Source organism: Schistocerca americana, chromosome 1, assembly GCF_021461395.2.
Source record: "Schistocerca americana isolate TAMUIC-IGC-003095 chromosome 1, iqSchAmer2.1, whole genome shotgun sequence".
Taxonomy (NCBI): domain Eukaryota; kingdom Metazoa; phylum Arthropoda; class Insecta; order Orthoptera; family Acrididae; genus Schistocerca; species Schistocerca americana.
This window is the reverse complement of record NC_060119.1, coordinates 299,823,348-299,843,408: the sequence shown is the minus strand read 5'-3', so window position 1 is coordinate 299,843,408 and position 20,061 is coordinate 299,823,348. Positions and strand designations below refer to the sequence as shown.

The 20,061-nt window shown below is 40.7% G+C and overlaps 1 protein-coding gene across 4 annotated transcripts in view; it reads right to left on the bottom strand.

The window, feature by feature from the left end:
• LOC124595321 (ankyrin repeat and SOCS box protein 3-like) overlaps positions 1–20,061 on the bottom strand; it is a 299,266-nt gene that overhangs the window by 90,326 nt on the left and 188,879 nt on the right. For all 4 annotated transcript variants that reach the window (XM_047134051.1, XM_047134042.1, XM_047134025.1 and 1 more), the window contains exons 9-10: positions 12,199–12,340; positions 10,742–10,807 (exon numbers count right to left, since the gene is read on the bottom strand). In XM_047134051.1, coding sequence (XP_046990007.1) covers positions 10,742–10,807; positions 12,199–12,340 — 208 coding nt within the window. The remainder of the gene's footprint in view (positions 1–10,741; positions 10,808–12,198; positions 12,341–20,061) is intronic.

Sequence of the window (20,061 nt, the reverse complement as noted above, 5' to 3'; positions counted from 1 at the left end):
TGTCTCTGTATGAGTTCTGACTATTTGCAAAACTGAAAGTGGCAATTAAAGGAAAACGTTTAGACATGCTTTATACATACAGAATGCTCTGAGCCTGGTACTGCAGGCAACTTCAAAGGCTGAGTATCAGAATTGTTTTCCAATGCTTTCAATTCTGCACTGACCCATAAGGAGCCTATTTTGAATAAAAGATTGTGCAAACTAAAAATAAAGATTGTCTTGCATTTTATTTCACAACAGCCACGTTTCCTGTGTATTAAAATACTAGAATACTTACAGACAGAAATGGTGCAGTGAATAACAAAACAGATGGCTTTTAATCAGTGGCATCAAGTGTATTCAGGGGAAATGGGGATGATGTCATTTTTTGGAACCTTCATTTATTTACTGGATCCTCAGACAAAATACATTTATGGATCAAGCAAAATAGTGTTACACATACTGATGTATGTAACATTTCTTTCTGATATAGTAATTGCATTATAATTTGTCTTACAATAAACTGTAGTGCACATAAAATCATTAATGTAGTGCACATAAAATCATTAATGTTCAAGTATAATGACTTTTCTTGAGACTAGAAATCTACTCTGTAGGAATCAGCATGGGTTTTGAAAAAGACGATCATGTGAAACCCAGCTCGCGCTATTCATCCACGAGACTCAGAGGGCCATAGACACGGGTTCCCAGGTAGATGCCGTGTTTCTTGACTTCTGCAAGGCATTTGATACAGTTCCCCACAGTCGTTTAATGAACAAAGTAAGAGCAAATGGACTATCAAGACCAATTGTGTGATTGGACTGAAGAGTTCCTAGATAACAGAATGCAGCATTTCATTCTCAATGGAGAGAAGGATTCCGAAATAAGAGTGATTTCAGGTGTGCCGTAGGGGAGTGTCGTAGGACCATTGCTATTCACAATATACATAAATGGCCTTGTGGATGACATCAGAAGTTCACTGAGGCTTTTTGCGGATGATGCTGTGGTAAATCGAGAGGTTGTAACAATGGAAAATTGTACTGAAATGCAGGAGGATCTGCAGTGAATTGATGCATGGTGCAGGGAATGGCAATTGAATCTCAATGAAGACAAGTGTAATGTGCTGCAAATACATAGAAAGAAAGATCCCTTATAATTTAGCTACAATATAGCAGGTCAGCAACTGGAAGCAGTTAATTCCATAAATTATCTGGGAGTACGCATTAGGAGTGATTTAAAATGGAATGATCATATAAAGCTGATCGTCGGTAAAGCAGATGCCAGACTGAGATTCATTGGAAGAATCCTAAGGAAATACAATCCGAAAACAAAGGAAGTAGGTTACAGTATGCTTGTTCACCCACTGCTTGAATACTGCTCAGCAGTGTGGGATCTGTACCAGATAGGGTTGATAGAAGAGAGAGAGAAGATCCAACGGAGAGCCGTGAGGTTCATTACAGGATCATTTAGTAATCGCGAAAGCGTTACGGAGATGATAGATAAACTCCAGTGGAAGACTCTGCAGGAGAGATGCTCAGTAGCTCGATACGGGCTTTTGTTCAAGTTTCGAGAACATACCTTCACTGAGGAGTCATGCAGTATATTGCTCCCTCCTACGTATATCTCGCGAAGAGACCATGAGGATAAAATCAGAGAGATTAGAGCCCACACAGAGGCATACCGACAATCCTTCTTTCCACGAACAATACGAGACTGGAATAGAAGGGAGAGCCGATAGAGGTACTCAAGGTACACTCCGCCACACACCGTCAGGTGGCTTGCGGAGTATTGATGCAGATGTAGATGTAGATTAATACAATAGGAACAAAAATGTAAAGATGACACATTAAGTTGCAGACAGGCACAATTAAAAGGCACTTACATACAAGTTTTCGGATACAGCCTTTGTCAGAACAAGAAAGAGAAACATACACCATTTATACATAAAAGCAAGCACACCTCACGCACACATGCCCTCGAACTTTGGCAGCACGGACCAAACATTCTTGATGAAATATATGACAGCATTGATGGTGCATTTGTCTTTCTCAAAGCCAAATTGATTCTTGCTGACTGATCCACAATTCATCAGAAATGCAATGAGTCTCTGGGCATAAGTTCGTTCAAATATTTTTGATATAACTGGTAGAATAGCTATAGGCCTACAACTGTGTTTTGTTAGTTTGATGGTGTATGATTTGTATTTTTAATAAACCACCAATCCTTGCTTTTACTGGCAGCACTACATACTGTATGTAAGTTTGTGCATCTAGTTCTCCGGCTGCTTGTAGCACTTTGACATACCTTCTTTAAATATTCTTTAACACTCTTTAAAGTTTTCATTATTGCTACTTTTGCATTTTCTGCTCAATGTTGTTATCTTGTGCCTAGAGACCAAAATATCTTTTGGTATCCATTTTAGTTTTGGTTTTGGTATTAGTCTTTTTTTACTGGACGTATTATGCTGAGATAGTAGGAAAAGATATCTATAAAATTTGTCATTTTATGATCCAGTGAAGCATCTCTTTCTATGATTTATCATTCTTCTTTCTTAAGTTTAAACCTAAGGACTGTTAAGTTTTGTAGGTTTAGGCTTCATTTTTCCCATTTTTTAAACCTTTTCTTTTATTGCAATATGATTCAAGCATATTTTGATTGGATCATGGTCTGACAGAGCTGTTTCTATGATTCTGCTTTTGTACTGAAAGTCACATAGATTTGTGAATATGTGATCTACTTGTGTAGAGGTGTTTGCAGTTGTGTATGTTGGATTTGACATTGCATTGTTTGAACTAAATGTTTTCACTGTGTTGAGATTTCCCTTCTGTCACTGGTATATTGCTATGTATTTATGTTTACATCACCAGGTAGTATAGTGCTGCATACATTTAGCTTAGAATGATGCATAATAGTTCTCTGATGTTTTCAACGAAAGTTGCTATGGAGCCATTTGGTGGTCTGTAGATGTTTGTAATGTAAAGCAAGGAACTACTTAAATTTATTTTTTTGGCCTGTTACTTCTACAACATTCTGAATACTATATTTTTTACATAAGTCAGGACTGTTTATACAGTTTCTGTTTATATTGTTATGGGTCAGTACTGCAGCTCCCTCAGCTCTACTATTCCTCCTGCTTGAGCTACCAGTTACATTATAATTTACTACAGTAAGATTTAAAATTTCCTGCTCATTTAGTCCATGTTCTGTCAGAGCTAGAATATGTTTTAGTTAACTGCAGATGCAGGTTTCCTTGTCTTTCACTCCCATCATGCCCCATTAATTTCCCTTCTTTCTAATGATTTTACACGCATCTGTAAACGCTCTACAGAGTGTTGTAGACCTCAGTCTGTTTAAAGGGATGCCATCCTTTCCTGGGCAGTTTTCACACAGAAATTTGTTCAGGTCAATGAAAATAGTGCCAAGATGTTTGCATTGCTAATTTCATAGCACAGTTTACTTGAGGTAAATTTGTCACTGACTGGCCTTCTTTATATGATTCCACTGAGTATGAGCCCGGATCCCTCATAGATAGTTATTGCCACACGAATCATGTTTATTATTTCATTTGTAAATTCTTCTTCACTGCTCCTTCTTAATGAGTTTGTTCCTACATGTACACCTTTGTAATTCTCTTTGGGTTCAGGACCAGTTCTGTAGAAGCTTGTTTTGTATTTGCCATATTTTTAAAATGTTTGCCAAGTTATTGTTTCTAATTCCAGGCTGCACATTAGTTTTGCAGTTGGGGACAGATACTTTTCAACAGCAAGTCACCAATTATTAGAAATTAATTTTCATTTTCTTGCTTACTTGTGGTCTTGTCTTTTCTTTTACAGTATGTCATCAACTAACATTTAGATTTGTCTGTGGATTTTTAGCTTGTTTGGTTTACCATGGCATCATTAAAGACACTGGATTTGTTGTTGTTTTTACAGTCTGTATGAACACATGAATTTTTGTGGTCTTGTATTCCTGTTTGTTGGATTTCACACACACAGAACTGTGTTTTCAGTTAGTTTATCATTTTCTTTCTTTGTAGTCAATATTTTGGTTTTTAATGCCTCAGTGTACTTTTTTAGCAATTTTAAAATCTTGTCACACAATGTGACTGTTTGAACTGGGCTGGCATCCAGCTGAATAGTCCTTGACAAGGTGGTGGTGATGGTAGTGAGGAATGCATGATGTGTTTGCTATTGGTGACATTTGAAGACTCACATTTTATAGGAGGTATGGTGATGCTCAAATGGCTTTTCCAGAAGATACCAGTACTGAAATTTCTGCAAGGGAAAACTGTTCTATCTCCACCTACAGAAATAAGCTGGAGTCTGACAAATGGGTGGTACTTCTTAATAGTGGCAGTGGACTGCCACTTGTGTGTGAACCCTCACTTGTTAATCTATTCCCTGCAATTCTGATTGTTGCTTACTAATAGAAAAAAAAAGAACAAAAATTTGGAAAGGATCTATCTCATTTCTGAGGTGCCACATTCTCCGTGTTGGCTTCTGCACCACCACTACCACCACAACAGGGTGGAAATGACATCTGAAAAGAAATGTGTCATCACAGTGCATGAAGAAAGACAAAACGAAATAGGAGAAGATCAAATGCACATCTACAAGGGAAGGAAAGTTAGGTTTTAAGAACCAGGTCAAGAGAAATGAAGCTGCCACTCCACTGAAGAAGGCTAGGGAAAAGAATTTATAGTTTTCATATACAAGGAAGCATCCTGAATGTTGATTTGAAACAAGGCCTTCCAAAATGTAAATCCAGTTGCTCAGTTTGTACAAAGGGATTAATCACAAAATACCACCATCACATTCAAAAAGTTGATGGACCAAGGACTGGACAAAAAGTGACAAGCAATTGTGAAGAAAGTGGTACACAAATGACCCTCTATCAAGTACCATAAAGTAGCTTGCAGAGTAGACAGTGTGTTCGGAAATTCCCTATTACATATTTCTAGAACTTGTAGAGGAGCAAGCATACATAATATTTTGAATAGAACCCATGTCCAGAATATACCATTCCCATTCTATGATGGTTTCAATTCAGATGTTTAACTCATCTACTTGTGCTTAAGGAATTGAATTAGGTGTGACACAGTACAATTATAATGTGACAATTCAAAAGAAACAAAGCAAAATATTGATTTGTCACATAAGCACATTCATTTATATTAACACTTGAACATTAGTGTTTACATTACTCCAAATCAAAAAGAACCCAGCAATCTGTACGTACAGAACAGAACTGACGCTCAGTATAGTGACCACCAATATTGTTACAGACATTGTGCTTATGAAGCATGTTATGGTACACAGTCCCCATCCCACCTGGTGCCTCTTCAATTTTTAGAGCAGTGGCATAACTCTTGCCAGTAGACCTTCCTCTGTCTGTACAGGACTTTTGTAAATTGAACTTTGCATAGAACACCTGAAGTAGTAGTCCACAGGAGTTAAACCCAGCGATTCCAGTGGTCACATTGTTGGACCACCTTGGCCTATCCATCTTATCATCTGAACCGCATGTGAGAAATAAGGAGGTTCACCATCATGCTGAAACCAAATTTCCTGATGGAAATTCAGTGGCACGGCTTCCCAGGATGGGCCCAATACATTTTGTAGGAAGATCAAGTATGCAGGACCAGTCACCTTGAGTGGAAAGAGGTATGGTCCAATCACATGACTGTCCAGAATACTAAACCAATGCTGAAATAACTGAACACATGTGACACGAGGGTTTTCATCTGCCCAGACATGGCTGTCTTGTAAATTCAGAACACAGTCCCTAGTGTGGACAGGTCGTGAGTCAAGCTTGGGTAAATCAGTTGGCAGAGCACTTGCCCATGAAAGGCAAAGTCTGGAGTTTGAGTCTCGGTCCAGCACACAGTTTTAATCTTCTAGGAAGTTTCTTATCACCACACATTCCGTTACAGCATGAAAATTTCATTCTGGAAACATCCCCCAGGCTGTGGCTAAGCCACGTCTCTGCAATATCCTTCCTTCCAGGAGTGCTAGTTCTGCAAGTTTTGCAGGAGAGCTTCTATTAAGTTTGGAATGTAGGAGACGAGGTACTGGTGGAATTAAAGCTGTGGGGATGGGTTGTGAGTCATGCTCAGGTAGCTCAGTCAGTACAGCACTTGCCCGCAAAAGGCAAGGTCCCAAGTTCAAGTCTCAGTCCGACACACAGTTTTAATCTGCCAGGAAGTTTCACATTCTCTAGTAAACTTACATTCATCTGAGAACACAACATGACTTGGAAACAAAGGTGTATTGATGCAGTGGTACAGGAACCACATGTACCAGGCAATACATTGTGAAAAATCAGCTGGAACCACAGTGTGTACCTTTTGTAAGTGGTGCAGATATAACTGCTGCTCACGAAGAATGTCCCAGATGATACTCTGACTAACACCCACTGGAAGTGCAACTGTTCATATACTTGTGGATTGTTTTGTTTTAACTACATATTAAGCCCAATCGAGGGAAGGAAAGACAGCTAAAAACATGGACTTAAGAAAGCTTCATAAAATACTACATAGAGACAATGGAGGTCATGAATTAAAGATTAAATGTCCTTTGCCATATTGCTACAATGGATAAAAAGTAAAACATGTATGACAGCCCGCATGTCGTTCACTAAAACAGCTGATAACTCCAATGACAAACATAAATGAAAACATAAATGGTTAAAAAAAGGGCATTCTGCCAGGAAATGGCGAACCATTAATGGTCGAGTACAATGAGAACAAGGTGGTGGGGGATCACCACTTAAGAAAATGTGATGACTAAAAAGACAGAGTCCAATATGCAACCCAGCTAAAATGATCTTATAGTGGAAGGACCGAGAGGCGGTTGTCCAAGCCACTGGGAGAGGTTTAATTCCTCAGAGCTTGTTCCCATGAAGGGGAAACCAGTGGTGATGCCAAAGTGACACGACCTTCTGACAGAGGGAAACATAGACATCATCTGAGGGAATGGAAAAACTAGCTGGCTGAGGTTCAATGACTACAGCCTTGGTAGCAGCGGCAGCAGCCTCGTTGCCTGTCAGAACAGTGTGACCAGGGATCCACATAAACATCACAGTGGCTCCATCAACAGCGAGAAGAGTGAAAGCTTTCCTGGACCCATTGCACTAAGGAATGGAAACTGTATGGCACACAGAGACTCTGAAGGACATTGAGAGAGACGGAGCAAATGACACAATTTAAAAGCCTTTGTTACTGGATGTGCTGCACGGCCTGATGCAGTGCGAAGAGCTCTGCAGTAAATACTGAGCAGTGTTTCAGAAGCTGATACTGAAAAACATTGGTGCCAATGACGAAGGTACACCTGACACCAACTGTTAGTCCAAGAGCCATCAGTGTACACAAAGGTACTATTGTGAAGTTACACGTGAAGGTCAAGAAACTTACAGCAATAGAGAGAATCTGGAGTAGTGTCCTTAGGAAGTGAGAGACGTCCAAGGTGAACACGCACTGGGTCACAAAGCACAGGTGGTGAAGGTTCACACCCAAGGAGAAAGTGACAGGTAGTGTGAAGTTAAGCCACCGCAGCAACAGTCGAAAGTGAACTCCAGGAAGTAACAGAGAAGAGGGACATGCCCCATACTGGTGATCAAAGGAATCATTGAAGAAGGAGGCAGATGATGGGTGGCCAGGCATGGCAGGTAAAAGGCATCTGCTGAGGAGAAAATCACAATGGTATGTTAGTTCGGCAGCTTCTGCATACAGACTCTACCAGACTAGTGTAAAAGGCACCAGTGCCCAAATGGATGCACCTCAGTGACTGCCAAGTGCTAGCCTTCGGAGACTCACTGCTTCCAGGGGCAGAGGGTGGAGGATTCTGCTCCATGATATCTACAGAGGCATCAGCATTTGCCCTCTGTTGGTCTGCAGAGTTCAAGGCAGAGAAACTGTTGGTGGTTCTCACTGGCAACATAGAGGTTGGCCGGGTGAGGGTATCATTTGGCGACACCATTGAAAAGGACCTCCGCATTGGTGAAGGAGAAGACTGTTTGCCTTTGTTTGCTTTCTTGGACACTTTGAAGGTGGCAGATGATGATTCATATGTTTGTTGGCTGCAGGGATGTAAGGAATCACTGCAGGAATATTTCTTCTGTCCTTTCCTGCCAGCTGGCAGTGTAGCAGGTGACTTCGCCCCATGAGGCAAAAGTTTGGTGACCTGTTGCACAGCTGGAGGAGGAGGAGACGGGGCTGCAACCATGACACTGGGCGATCTGACAACCATGGTGCTTAATTTGAGCTCGCATGTCTGCGTGGCCATGTCCTTCATGGAGTGGTATCAATAACAGTACTGTACATGCCAGATGGTAAAATGCAGGGTTCCCGACTAGCCAACAACTTGCGAGCAACAGGGTAGGGCACCTTCTCCTTCACCCAGATTTCCTGGGAAGCCCACTTGTTGAGATACACAGGATAATCTCAGGAGGAGGCTGCATGGTCGCCATTTCAAGTGTGCAGTGGGGAGAAGAAGGCAGACAGTCAACCTCCAGAGCATCCCTACCACAGGTTACACACTTGGTCGTGCGTTAACATGACATTCGAGTATGGTCATAATGATGACACTGGTGGCAGCACATCGGGTTCGGAATGTACGGTCAGACTGTGATAACTTCATAGACTGCTTTGAACTTGGTCAAACATCAGAAAAAGAGTGTGTGTGGGCACTAAGGATGCATCTACCTTTTTCATCACCTGATAGACTGCAATGACGCCATGATCAGAGAGGTATGTTTGGATTTCTGCCTCAGCCAGATCATCAAGCAGCCTTGTGTAAATTATGCCACATGACGAATTCAGTGTGCGATGGGCCTCAATATGAACAGGATAACCATGGAGGAGTGAAACTCCAAGCAGTTGTTGTGCTTGAGAATCAGAAGTTGTCTCAAAATCAAAGTACCACTGCATTAGTGAAAGCAGGATTTCATAGGGCCGGCAACTACATCAACACCTTTCTGAATAATAAATGAACTTACCATTGCAAAGGACTCGCCATATTAAGTACACGAAATCACGAGGAACTGTGGTGCAGCTGGGAGGGCTTTTGAATCGTCAGCCTCATCTCATTTCCGTTTAGTAGATGTAAACTGTGAAGAAGAGGTCTGGCTCATTGTGAGAGAATCCTTCACGATTGATAGCATCTCCGATGGCGCACTCTTTCCAATTGGTGGCCCCCCTCACAGGGGGCACACTCACCTTAGGTGATTGTTTACATCTCAGGTCACACCTCCTGAACACCTGAGAGAGGGACCAGTTGGCAATTTGGGAAGGTAACAGCTCAGGCAATCACCCCTTCCTAGGTCTGGCCTATACCAGAGGGTACATGTGAATCCTACGAGCTATGCATCAGCCTTCAGGAGTGTACAGAGATGAAAAATAAAAAGAGGAACCTGAAACACCAAAGTGGAGGAAGAATAGGAGAAGGGGAACAAAGAAAGAAAGAAGGAACGAAAAACAATGGAGAGACTGTTCTGATGTCAGGTTACTGAAAATGCAGAGTAAACTCCCAAAAACATCTCAGACATGTTCCCCATGGGAAGGGAAAAAAGAATAGCAAGAGGATAGACATGCAACACGGAAGGGAAATGATGCTGCATAGGCTGGAGCCCCATGGTAGCCAAGCACAAACCCACCAAAGAGTGGCGAGCCCCTTGGGAGGTTTGAGTACTTGTTGATGAGTTCTCTTCAACATGATGCAGTACACCTTCTTCAAATTCAGGAATGCAGCATTGCCATGGAGCATCAAAATTCTGCCTCCTCACAGTGAAGGTACCTGTTTCTCGAGGCCACTGCATAACTTGAGCAAAAACTTTGTGTGATGGCCTGCTATGTTGCAGAAAACATTTGTGATGAGGTAGATTAGCAGCTCGTCTGTTACCTTGCTGCACTATACGCAAGGAGTACAGCTGTGTATTCCTAAAATGTGTACCAAAACTTGTTTACTGTATCGGAGATGCCCAGGCATTGAATAAGTCTCACAAAAAGCCAGAAATTAAGTGACATTAGGTGGTCATCTGACGTAGTATATGTCACCCTGTCTACCCTATTGCATACCAGGACAAGCAACTCTTGAGACCTTTCTCTTCCCCTCAGCAGACATGGATGCATTGAGAATGAGATCCTATTCAAAGTATTATGTACTCACTCCCCTCAACAAGTCCTTGAAGTTTGTAACGGGAATCTCTGTACAAGCTGTAGATATAGATGTAGGAGAAAAATTTCCCACTGGTCATAATCTCCAAAAATTTTGTCAGTAACTCAACTGCATAAAGGCTGACATTTCCTACTCATAATACCATCCCTTCTTTTTAGTTCTATGTTCATCAGTGTGAAAATCTGTATGTAATTATCTTAAAGCCTAGTAGTGATTCAGTACTGTGAGAACTGATCAACCTAGGGAGCATGAATGAAAATATTACTTTGTGCTTATGTTTCACACTGAATTACAGCTAAAGTTCTTCCTTATTATTTAGAATTCTTAAAGAACATTGCTAGATTACTCATATAGTACTATATATATTTTCTATTGTAAACAGAAGCTAACACATTTTTGAGTTTTGTCAAAAAAGTTCTGAAATTAGAGCCAGTAAGGTTCTCTACAACTAAAACTTGATTCCGTTTCTGTTTCCTTGTCCCCCTTTCCTCCCACTCCACCAACCTCACTTGCATTCATTTTCCCAAAGCAATAAAAATATACAATAAATTACTGCTAGGAGGTGTCAACAGAAGAGCATGTATACTCACCACTTTTCATCTGGGTTAATAAGACATGCATAATACAAGGCTGCTGGCACGGGTGTACGCTGACGCCTGTGAAGAAAACTGACATTAGAGTTAAATCCGACAGTATACGGCTCCTTCACACTGCCTTCAGAAACAATCATAGACATGTATCGTTTTCTTGTAAAACAAGAAGCTGGTGGTAGTTTTTGTTTTATTATGATGCAACTGGTTTCGACCTAATGATCACCTCCACAGTAATAAATCAAAAACTTTTAACAGCTTGGTGTGGTTATTTCACAACAAAATGTCATTTATGAAAGCTGTGCCACAAAACTGTAAGAAGAAAGACATGTGATGTTCATTTTAAATATTACTTTAATATTATTTGAACATGTTTATACAGAGTATCAAGTTATAAAGTAGATTAAGAGATCAATCACTAGTTTTTTCATAGTACACCTACAGAAAACATTTGATTGATAAAGCACTACATGATAACATGTGTTAAATAATGAGAGAGTAGAAAAGCCAGAATGTGATTCAATCGCAATTCAAGGTTACAGAAGATATAAGAGACATGCAAGGCAAGTTCTACAAACACAGGAAAGAATGACCAACACTGTATGGTACACAGTGTCTATACTGGTCTGTAATGTTATTGTATTTCTATACAAGCTCTTTTGATCTGACTATTCCGCTGTACAACACCTGTATACCAAACTAAAGTATCAGACTATGAGAACATTTTAGCAACAAAAAGGATTTCCTTTAATTTTGATCTACTAATATAGAATTTGATGAAAAGTTAAATCACATTTTAGTATGTGTTCATTTCGTTTTCTGATATGACTTCTATACAGTATGATAAAGCAGTTAATATGCAGGTTTGCTTTTGGAAGTCTACAGGTGTACAAATATTCAGTGCTGCATAGGACTCAATGGTTGCTATAGTTCAATCCACAAATGATGGCGGTTCACACAGCACGAGGGAAGGATGGGGACTGCATTGGTGCTGGTTCCATGCAATGGTTGCGGTAATTGCATACATGTGCTCTGTGCTTGAAGAAACCATGTGTACTGTAAATTGTGTCCCTCACTTGCACATGCATAATTTGTCACTCACCACTACCATCAGCTGTGACATTTGTCAAAAAATGGAATAAAAATTCACTGAATAACTTTCTATGATCACGTTTAATACTTGCATTTGCAAGAACATTAACAGAAGATCTGTGAGAACACTACTAAATGGTCATTTGTTGTCAGAGAATGCATGACATACATGTGCAGAACAAGTCTAAACTCACTGCCATCATTGGTGACTCCAACCACAGTGGTGCACATATTAAGCCATGGAAACAAGGGAAGATAGTGGGAAATGCATAAATTTTGAGGATACACTGCAAGGTGCATGACCTGATTTAATTATAATAAATACATGCGGCTTCCAGTTATAAACAATGTACATCTATGCATACCAAGGAACAGGATGGTCAGCATCAGCACCATGGTCTAAAAGAATCTGAACAAACAGTCTCTTTACTTCTTTAGGTGCTGATGAAGTAGCAATTGCAACTAATGGTGGAGCTTCAAATGTGTAGGTGGCATTTACTGGAAGCCCTATAAAAGAAACAAAATGTCAGTGAAACAAGATATAAATATTTATACTTTTGCAAAACATCATCTGAGAAATAGAAGAATTGAATACAGTAGTCAGCGCATGATTTTCTGGCCAATGTGACACATACTCATCCTATGAACATCAAACTTTATGTTAAATACGGGGTGTATCGAAATCAATCATCCAATTTTTTTAAAAAAATCATAACTACTAGTTATGTGACATGTGTGTGAACAACATACTGTTGGAAAATGCAAACTTTCAAGTTTTACATGGTTACTGCTAGGTAGCAGCAGTTCTAGTAAAAATGATGTTGGGACAGCAGGAAGTGTTTTGTGTTCTACATTTTGCGCAGTGCGTGTCAGTAATAGCTGTTCAGCGTGTGTTTCATACTAGGCATGGTGTGAATCCTACTACAGCACAGAGCATTAGACAGTGGCATGAACAATTCCAAGTGGGACACTCCAAAATTTAATGTTTTCTGTGCAGTTTCATTGGAAAAGGTGTATGGCCCATTTTTCTTTGTTGAGAACACTGTTACAGTTAGCACATATCTCAATATGCTTGAGAACTTTTTTTCCCGCACTTGGAGACTGATTCAAACGACTTAATTTACCAACAGGATGGGACACCGCCACACTGGCATCAGGAAGTGCGGGAACTTTTAAATCAAAGAATTACTGAATGATGGATCGGTTGCACTGGACGAAATGATTCAGCCTTACATTACTGGCCTCCAAAGTCACCAGACCTGACTACATGTGATTATTTCTTGGGAGATTTATAAAAGACTCTGTATAAGTGCCTCTGTTACCAACAACAATTAATGAACTGAGACTTCTCATAACAGCAGCTGTGGAAGCTGTAACTCAAGACATGCTAGCTGCAATGTGGGAACAATCTCAATATGACATTGACATATGCCGCGTATCTCAAGGGTGCATATTGAACACCTATGAAAAGGTGAAAAGGTTTCTGGTTCATCAAAAAACAAAATTCATTGTACATGTTTATTAGTTTCAGAAATATAGACATGCCAAATCAGATCATTCTTTTTGATACAACCTGTATATGTCACAAGAGCACAAGAGCATTTGTTCCATGCCTTCAGTTGCATTACGGCATGGCAGCCACAGAACCTCAATACCACTACTGTCTGCTGTCCCTTTTCCTGGCCAGGCTTAGTGCTGATACAACTGCTATCTGCTGTCCCGTTTTCTGGCCAGGCTCAGTGCTGGTACAGTCTGGATTAACTGTGCTCTCGCGCTCTCTCTCTCTCTCTCTCTCTCTCTCTCTCTCTCTCTCTCACGCACACATGCTCACACACGCATGTGTGCACCCACTCGCCCCACATCGACCCACCCACCAAACACACACACACACACACACACACACACACACACACACACACACACCTGCACACCACTCTTTCAGTCATTCACATAACATTCAACACACATCTCTCTGTATGTGGAATCATTCAATTAAAATATAGCACCTGAACTGTTCCCGTAAAAAATCACTGTATGATCAATTACACTGACAAGAATATAAGAAATAACTGAACAAAAGATTAATAATGTATCTTTTTCAGCAGCCAATGCAGTACAGACACAAACTGTCTGTGTTATATTCTAATGTCTACAGTCTACTAATAAGTGATATGTTGTTTTCAAAAACTTTTTTTAGTAAAACTATCTTTTAGACAAAAAAAAAGAGTAATATAGAGAATGAAAAGTGTAAGGCATTGTGTAGGATAAAGAATCTTTTAAACTTGTGATTGAAGAACATGTGTACACTATAATATACCATTTTCAGCGTTAAGTATTCAAGTTAATGACTATTAAAGTGTTTTACATAGAAATACATTATCTGTAAAACATCACACAATACTAGTTGAATTCTTTATAATAAGTCAACACAACATAAAAAGGAGCATGTACAGAAATTAAATGACATAATTCTTGAGACCATCTTGTATACAAAGTAAAATTTTTTCAGCACTCAGTCATATGCGAAGAATGTATAGTTTGTTCATTATGAGTTTTTGTAAAAGACCTGTGAAGGTTCATGCCAGTTGAATAAACTTTATAAATGAAATAAAACTGTCTGTTGTCTCAGATTTAATGGTTTTTCAATGTGCACCATCGAGAATTACTGAACTTTTATTGACATAGTCTCCCTTGTGGGACAGCATGGTGGTAGGTTGGTTGAAAACTGGAGAAGACAATTATTTGAACACTGTCTGCAACAGGGCGATGAAATGGAAAGAGGGACAGGGGAAGGGATCAGCAAAAAATAGCCAAGGAACGTTATAGTGAAAGTGGAGTTCCATGCTGCAAAACTAATGAATATCTATTTTTGCATTTTTCAAAAAATTTAATTTTGCAGTTTTTCATATGTTGTTTTGTGGATCACATCTGTATATGTTATGCTCTCAGTGAATAAGTGGAGCTTCTTGTCATCATCAGAATCAACAGGAATAATTTATTGTGAATAATTTTGAAGATGAATAATAACTAACTTGATTTGTGGAGGAATGGTACTTACACTGACAGTGACTTCAACACTCAGAAACATGATGCTCGGGATACAGTTAAATATGAACAGGTATGTACAAGAAAGTAATTAACTGAAATTGATCTCAAACAGGAAGTGGTTTAATCATAGAGTCATCAAGCATATGCATGTTGCAATGGTAAACTGGACACAGCTACTGTTATCTGCAGCATAACATGTGGACGAACAAAGATGAAGATCTTGAACAGAACCAAAGAAGAAAGACATGAACAAAGAAAGAAACTGTAAAAAGACATAAAATATGATCACAAGAACAAATGACTACATTATGTGGTCAGGGAACAAAAAAGCAAGAAACAGCCAAAATATACTTTACTACCAATTTCAACGAATTTTAATCACAGACCATAATTCCATGAAATGTACATATGGAAGAATAATCGTGACCACCACAGTAAGCACACAACTGTTCTGAAGGTAAGAGAGAATAAGACATTAAGACTATTACCAATTTTTTAACGAATCAACATTCCCATGGTTTTCTAGCTGTATTGGATCTAATCACCAATGACTGGCATCAGCCAGATACCTGAAAAAACTAGTGGATCATCTTTCTCACTAGTTTGAGGCCATTATTAAGGCTAGAGGTCATATTACACAGTGTTAGTGAGGTACATCTTGGGCGCGACAAATTTTTTGTCTATGAGGTTTATAATACACACGTAAAATTTCATTGCAATAGACTTACTTTTTTTTTCATGGCTATAAAATATGTCAGCACTTTTGTTGACTCAGCATTCAATTAAAGCTGATTGCTACAGCACCTCTGCTGCATTTAAACCCGACACACATTTATTAATTATACAACCTATGTGTTGGCTTATATGTATACATACACACACAAACAAAATTATGGAACTGTATGTTTGTACAGCAGAGAAAATGATATGATATTGCATACCTATTACAGTCTACAGAATATAGTTTAATATCATGAGCCACTCCAATGTGCTGTGGTCCTGTTTGATGCAGTAAGTTGCCTGAGAATACTGGTAACAATACAGAACAATAGTAATGGATAATTCATTGGAGGGTTAGTTATTTGCGTGTTCCTTTCATTGTAATAGGGACCTCTTGCTATTATGCAGAGTGAGTCAGTTTTACAATTAAAGTACAGTATAGTGAAAACAATGGTGACATGCTGGCCTTTTACACAATTTCTTAAGTTATATTTTTTTAAAGTATTATTTATAGGTACTTGACCACTGCGTTAAGGTGCTGATAGATGCTGAAAATAATTATTGTCAGCAACAAAAAGAAAAAACAAATGTGACAAAATGAACTACCCATGATTAAAATATTGAAAATCTCAGTAGTATGCTAAAAAGCTTACAATGGTATAAAGAGAACTACACCCAAATACCTATATACCATGTCTGATAATATGGCCACAGCAGTAGATGATTTAATTACATAAAGTACTTTCCCAGACTATCGAAAAATAGAGCAACTATCATCAATCAACAGAGAAGATGATGCGAGTGGGTGTGAAGGTTCTAATTATCATCCTGAAATAATTATGCTACACTGATAAAAACTTTCTCAGTTTTATCATTGGCCACCCAGTGCATGACGCTAAAAATTTCAGTTAATTGTGTCAATTTTCCTTTTTTCCCCCCACGGTGAATCTCGGAAGTGATTACATTTGAAGGGTACAAGTACCTGGGGGATGCGTGATGAGATGTCAGCTGTTTATGGAAATGACTGCTAATCTTATGATCTATTGTGAGGTGCAAAAGCAATTTACAAACAGGTCACATGTCCCTGACAGCTGAGCGAAGTGCAAAAGTCAGCTTGGAAAGTCATGCTTTCAACTTCTGTGGGACTGTTGTGGAGTCACCCTCACAGATTACTTTTCCATGGGTCAAATCATCACTGCCAGATGCTACAGCAATCTTTTACTCTAGTTCTGCAAACCCCTGATTACGAAACACTGTGGTACACTCTCGAAAGGTGTTGATCTCATTCATTCATCACAACTTGCTCTTGACAATATAAGGGCATGTGGCTTTGAGATATTGCAGCATCCACCTTATTTGCTGACCTCTCACCAAGTTTTCTTGTTACCAGAAATGGAGAATTCGTTGCATGGTCGTCGATTTGACAAAATGTCATTAATGAAGTAAAAGAGTGTTTTACGGCAAAATCTGCAAACTTCTATGATCAAGGCATTTGGAAGGTCAAGGAATGCCGAGAAAAATGTGTAAATCTGGATGGTGACTATGTAGGGAAGAACTAATAACAAAAAATCAACACAGACTACCCATTTTTAAGGGTGATAATTAGAACTGTACGATACCCTCTCATAAATCTAAAACCGAAGATAATGACCCAATCTCAGTCTTACCTACATGTTCTAAGAGAATTGAGAAGGCTATTTACACTAGACTAATTACATTCCAGTGTCAACACTACCCAATATTTGAGAATCAAAATGGCTTTATGAAAAACAAGTCAATTTCAAAAGTTGCAGCACAATTAACAGAGGAAATAATAATTGCCTTGGAGAACAAAGAATATGTTATTGCAGTATTCCTCGATCTAGAAAAGGTATCTTATTGTGTATCATCTCCATATTACTTGACTTGCTAAGGAATCTGAGTATGAGAGCAAATTCTGTCTGTTAATGAAATCACACATGAGCAACAGGAAACAATATTTGTTGCTTAAAACAAGCAGTGGGTCATTCAAATCCAAACTTATTAATATAAAATATGCAGTACCTCAAGGTTCCACACCGAAACACCTTCATTTATTGATTCACGTTAACGTTATAAAGTACTATGTTCCTGATTCTAAAAAAATATAATAATAATAATAATAATAATAATAATAATAATAATACTGTATGAAGATAATACATCAATTATGTGCAAATAAAAAGCTTATGACAGTCTAGAGGTACTGTGTAACTGTGTTATTAATGAAACTGTTATAACCTTTAATCACCAATATTTGCTTGGATATTCAAACACACTCACTTAGAAACAATAGCTGGTTACATGATAACAACTCAGTATCTCTTATTTGACTCCCGTGCCGTGACATGCGGCCAGCGCCGTTCGTAGCTAGGTGGCGCTCCCGCGCTCAGCTGAGTTGCGGAGCGCCTCTATCGCCGTTTGCGCGTACTGTCGTGGGGACACTGTTAAATGTCGTGGCACTGTCACAACACTTTTTCCCCTTGAAAAAAAAACACTCACTTCCAAGCTCGTGCGTGGAACGTGCCTCCTGGATGAGATGATGGGTGTAAACTCCGGAGCAGCATCCATAAATGTCATGGACCTGGGGGGTGTGCTCCAGCGAGATGGGTCCCGGAGAAGGCGGTGTCGCGACTGGTGCCGGTTCTGGCATACTCGGAAACGGTAGCGACGGCGGCTGCATCAACACGTACGGTAGATCGGCAGCAGCGACAGGACTGGCTTCTCGGGCTGGTGGAGGCGAAGGAAGGGGCGGTGGCACAGGCGTGGCCACCACTTGTGGGCGCATCTGGTCGTAATGGCGAACAACCATGCCGTCATCCGTACGTATTTCACAAAGACGGCGGCCGCGAAGAGCCTTGACCACCCTTGGAATCCATTTAGGGCGAGATCCATATCCTCGTGCCCACACGTCGGCGCTCACTGAGTATTTTCCTGCACTAGGGGACACAGCACACGGCCTGACAGGGTAAAGCAGGTGCAGTAGAGTGCGCGGTTGGCGGACATGCAAGAGTTCAGCAGGGCTGCGATCACCCAGTGGCGTGAAGCGATAAGAACTTAGAAATTGCAGCAGAGTGTCATCTGTGGAAAAATCACTAAGGAATTTTTTCATCTAGCTTTTGAAAGTACGGAGAAGGCGCTCGACCTCCCCATTCAATTGCAGATGCGGTGCTGGAACATGATGAATCCCTTGTCCAGTACAAAAATCACGGAAGGCCTGCGAAGAGAACTGAGGGCCATTGTGCGTGACGATCGTGGATGGAAGACCTTCCAGCGCAAAGATTTTCGACAAAGCCAGCGTCGTCACCGCAGTGGTGGGCGACGGACATCGAACAACAAACGGAAACTTTGAGAAGGTGTCAATCAACAGTAGCCAATAAGTACCAAGGAAGGGGCCAGCAAAGTCAGCGTGCACCCATTCCCATGGCTGTGCCGGATCAGGCCATGGAGAGGGCATTGTACGAGGTGCAGCCAGTTGTTGAGCACACTGACCACACGCAGCAACCATGTGGGTGATGTCCGAATCAATACCGGGCCAATAAACGTGCCTGCGTGCCAGGGACTTTGTCCGAGAAATACCCCAATGGCCTTCATGCAACAGTTTGAGAACATCTTTGCGAAGAGAGGCTGGCACCACGACCCTTGGAGATGCGCCATCTGTGGCCAGAACAACACCATCACGAACAGACAGACGAAGGCGCAAGGCATGGTAGTTGTGAAGGGGGTCTGATGCCCAGCCCTGGGTCCTGTCCGGCCAACCCCGTTGAACAAAACCGATCACCTGACGCAGGTCCGGGTCCCGCGCAGAAGCCGACGCGACCTGCGAACCTGTAAGTGGAAAACCCTCGACCGCGCGTCGTTCTTCCTCATCAATGTGGAAACAGAGTAGTTCATCATGATCGAAAACCGGGTCGGCCCATCGGCAATCGCGACAATGCGTCAGCGTTGGTGTGCTGGGCCGTGGGGCGATAGTGAATCTCATAGTGAAAACGAGAGAAGTATAAGGCCCAACGTTGCTGGCGGTGAGCTGCCTTATCCGGAAGCGACGCCGATGGGCTGAACAGAGAGACCAGCGGCTTGTGGTCGGTGATGCGGTGAAACTTAGAACCATACAAAAAAACCCTGAACTTTTTTAGAGCATAAATGATAGCGAGCGCCTCCTTTTCGATTTGAGAGCAATGTCATTGCGCATCTTTCCAACCCATCCTCATACCGATGGGCGAGAACAGCCCCTACGCCATACTGTGACGCGTCAGTCGCCGGAACCAAGTGCTGACCCGGACGGAATGTGGTAAGACAAGGCACCGACTGCAAATGAGCCTTCAGGCAGACAAAAGCCTGCTCACACTTGTCGGACCAACAGAAAGACATGTTTTTTCGTAACAGCTGATGCAGAGGATGAGCTACCGCCGCCGTGGATGGAATGAATTTGTGATAATAAG